We start from the raw sequence: 4100 nt of genomic DNA, 5'->3' as shown, positions 1-4100 counted from the left end.
ATATATATATATATATATATATATATATATATATATATATATATATATATATATATACAGGGTGTCCCGCGTAAGACATGCTAAAAGAAAAATATAAGTAGAACAGATAAAATGAACAAAAATTGTAGAGGTAATTTTTCAAACAACCACGTAAAATTTCGAGATGTTAATAAAAATAGTTGGACAAATTAGAGCACGCAACACGACAGGTGGGACATACGGCTCGCCGCGGCTGGTGAAGAAAATGGACGAGCGCACACGTACACGTACGCACACACGAAACTACCCATTTCCGTATGCCAAACAACTCACCTCTCTGGCCTATAAGATAGATTCGCGAGCAATCGTCCATTTTTTCCGCCGGCCGCGGCAAGCCGTATGTCCCGCCTGCCGCGTCGTCGCGCTCTAATTTGTCCAACTATTTTTATTAATACCTCGAAATTTTACGTGGTTGTTTGAAAAATGATCTCTACAATTTTTGTTTAGTTTTATCTGTTCTACTTATATTTTTCTTTTGGCATGTTTTACGCGAGACACCTTGTATATACTATCATATAATATACAGGGTGTCTCACACTCTCCTCCGGACATTTTGTGGAGACGTAGAACAGATTGAGGTGAATACAAAGAAGATGAGTCTTACAAAGAGCATTATCACGTAAAATCGTGCAATAATAATTTTTTTTAATTAATAATTAAAAATCTATGTGATTATTTGGAAAATGGTAGAAGACTTTTTTGTTCAATTTGACCTAAAGTATAAGTACACGACGGCAGTCGTCGCTACTATAACTCATTTACCATATTCTGTATGATCATTTACAAGTTTTCTACAATTAATATCTCGATAATTATTGCGAATATCGCAAAACGGTATACGACTTTTATGTTCACCTCAACCTGTCCTACCTCCTCACAAAATGCCTGGAGGAGAGTGTGAGACATCTTGTATATATATTATATATAACATTTTATTTGATTGTAAAATTACCTCTGAAAATACAATTGGACGTTTTTATTATACGCAAAAAACTTAAATTTTTATTTTGTAGAGTTGGAGTATATATGGAGTTACTAAATCAAAAATATTGACAGTTGCTACGATATATACTTCAATGGCTTTTAATATTTTTATATTTTGTTACATTGGCGAGATTATCACAGAACAGGTAACATCTCAAAGACAAAGTAGTATTTCTTATAATTTATATCGTATAGTCAAAAAAATTATATAACATAGTTTTTTGCTGGATATTTGTATTCAGACTTGTTTGTCTCCTTTAACATTTTTATATCTTACTACTTATCCCCTTATTGTCATCATAATTTTAAATCATACATAAATTAACTTATTAATGTACAAAAGTCGGTTCGATAGCATATATGACTAATTGGTACAAATTGAATTACAAAACTGCGCGTGGGTTTATATTAATAATTGCATGGTCAAATAACGTGATCAAAATAACAGCGGGAAAGATATTTCATTTGTCTATCACCAAGTTTGGGGACGTAAGTCATACACATTTTCATTATAACAATATTCCATTAAGAAACATTTCATAAACTACATCAAATGTTAATAATTTATATAATAAGATTGTAAAAATTAATTATCCTATACCTAAAAATTAGACTAATAAGATTGTAAAAATTAATTATCCTATACCTAAAAATTAGACTGTGATTTGATTTTTATTTAATCAATTAATTTGATTAGTTGATTTATCTACTTTAATGATTTAAGCAGTACTTTAAATTTTAACTTTTTAAAATGTTTTTCTATATCATATATTGAGATAAGACACCTTACTTTTTCAGATTATGAAAACTTCCTTTGCATATATAAATTTGTTGAAAGCGTTGTCTATGTGAAATGTAATAAATTAGAAAACATGTAGATGACATGTTTCGCAGAAAAATAAATATATTTTCCAGATAGAATATGATTAAAACTAGTTTTGTTTCAATATATATAATTTGTTTGCGATCAACATTATTTTCAATAAATCACGATACCTTTAATCATCCAGAATTTCAATATCAATATTTAAATAATTTTTTATTTGGAAAATTATTTATTTTATAAATTATTTTACAAACAATATTTAAGTAATATAAAATATTTTTCCTTTTATCTCACCATTTATCATATTTTTAACTTATATAATTGTCCTGTTTGATGCATACAAGAAGGTCGAGAAGACTAATGAAAATTTGCTAGAAATTTACTAAATTGGAGCACTATAATTCATTTCTAAACATTCGTTCTTATTATGTTTGTTGCACATCGTATCCTGTCACAAAAGAGGACCAATAACGCAAGCTAATTTCAAGGAATTATTGATCATACGTACACGTATTATCTCCCTAAAGGTAATTACATGAATGTTTCGTGCACTAAACTTTCTGAATATCAGCGCATGCGCTGCTTTGTATTCACTTCAAACTTCTAGCAAGTGTACTTGTATTTCTGCCTGGCGTGATAGTGTGCCGTGCAACTCCATAAAGCGATCATGTCGCGTCTCAAACGTCTAGCGAACAGTGCTGAGTGGAAAAAAAACAACGATTACAGTTTACAATTGAGCCGATGGTTCCTTATATCGATTGGCGCTTGGCCGCAAACATGCACATCCAACATAATAGAGAGACTCTCCACAATAGTACTTGTTCCCATTTGGTCGTTCATAGTGGCAATATATACCGTACCGTGTCTATTATATATATTTTTCGAGGCGAAGGGCATCCAAATGAAATTAAATTCTCTCGGTCCACTAGTGCATAGATTAATGGGCTCCTTTATTTACTGGATACTACTCACATACGGTAAAGCTATTCAGGAATGTATAAAACATATGGAACAAGATTGGCGCATCGTTCAGAGAATCGAGGATACTGAGGTGATGATGAAACATGCCAAGATAGGCCGTTATATAACCATAGTATGCGCGATTCTCATGCAGAGCAGTGTATTTTTGTTGAATATACGTACAGTATTGATAACCGTAACCTTAAATCACAATAACGTAACCACCACGACACGTGTGTTGTCATGTCCAACGTATCGTAAGCTTATCGACGCAAGATTTAGTCCGGTGAATGAAATCATGATTAGTATGCAATTCATATCGAGCTACATAACGGGTTCCTGCATAGTGTGTATTTGTAGTCTCGCTATTGTGTTTGCAATGCACGCTTGTGGTCAACTGAACATGTTGTCCGCGTGGTTTAACGAATTCAACGAGGATAATACAAAGGAAAACTATGTTGCTGAACGAAGATTGGCCGCTATCGTCAAACATCACTTAAGAGTTTTATGGTACTTTATTTAACTGTGGTGCTTTCACTGTATCTTATACATTAACATTTATTTAAAGATAATTAGATATCTTGATTATACTGCGCGATAAATTAAGTGCTTTCCAAGATTTTATAAGGCATGATTTAATGCTGCAAAAAATATAATTCTGTTTAGTAGATTTATATAATATGTCAGTAAAACAACGCACGTTACAAACTAAACATATTAAAATTAAATAGATGAATTTGACATTTCAGTTTCATAGAACGTATAGAGAATATTATGTATAAAGGCTGTTTCGTGCAATTGGTGGGATGCACGCTAAATTTGTGTGTAGTTGGAAATTGTTTTGTTATGGTATGTTACTTATCTCAAAAGTAAAATATTTTAATACAGGTAGTGGATATTTTAAAGAAATATATGTAAATATATTCCTTAAAATATATGCAATTAAGGTTCTAATTATATATTATATATATATATATATATATATATATATATATATATATATATATATATATACAGGGTGTCTCACACTCTCCTCCGGGTATTTTGTGGGAACATAAAACAGGTTGCGGTGAACATAAAAGTCCTATACCGTTTTGCGATATTCGCAATAATTATCGAGATACTAATTGTAGAAAATTTGTGAGTAATCGTGCAGGATATGGTAAATGAGTTATAATAGCGACTACTGTCGTGTATTTATACTTTAGGTCATATTGAACAAAAAAGTCTTCTACCATTTTGCAAATAATCACATAGATTTTTAATTATTAATTTAACAAGATGAGTGCAA

General features: G+C 31.1%; 1 protein-coding gene across 1 annotated transcript in view; it reads left to right on the top strand.

Annotated features, from left to right (window-relative positions):
* The first annotated feature begins 2516 nt into the window (after positions 1-2516).
* Positions 2517-4100, top strand: part of LOC116843418 — a 3033-nt gene continuing 1449 nt past the window's right edge. Inside the window, exons 1-2 of the mRNA XM_032813811.1 lie at positions 2517-3319; positions 3559-3658. Coding sequence (XP_032669702.1) covers positions 2517-3319; positions 3559-3658 — 903 coding nt within the window. The remainder of the gene's footprint in view (positions 3320-3558; positions 3659-4100) is intronic.

Source organism: Odontomachus brunneus, unplaced genomic scaffold (genome assembly GCF_010583005.1).
Source record: "Odontomachus brunneus isolate Ranch 3 - 2012 unplaced genomic scaffold, Obru_v1 Obru_scaffold_032, whole genome shotgun sequence".
Taxonomy (NCBI): domain Eukaryota; kingdom Metazoa; phylum Arthropoda; class Insecta; order Hymenoptera; family Formicidae; genus Odontomachus; species Odontomachus brunneus.
Note: the sequence above shows the minus strand (reverse complement) of the source record. Positions and strands in the feature narration are given on the sequence as shown.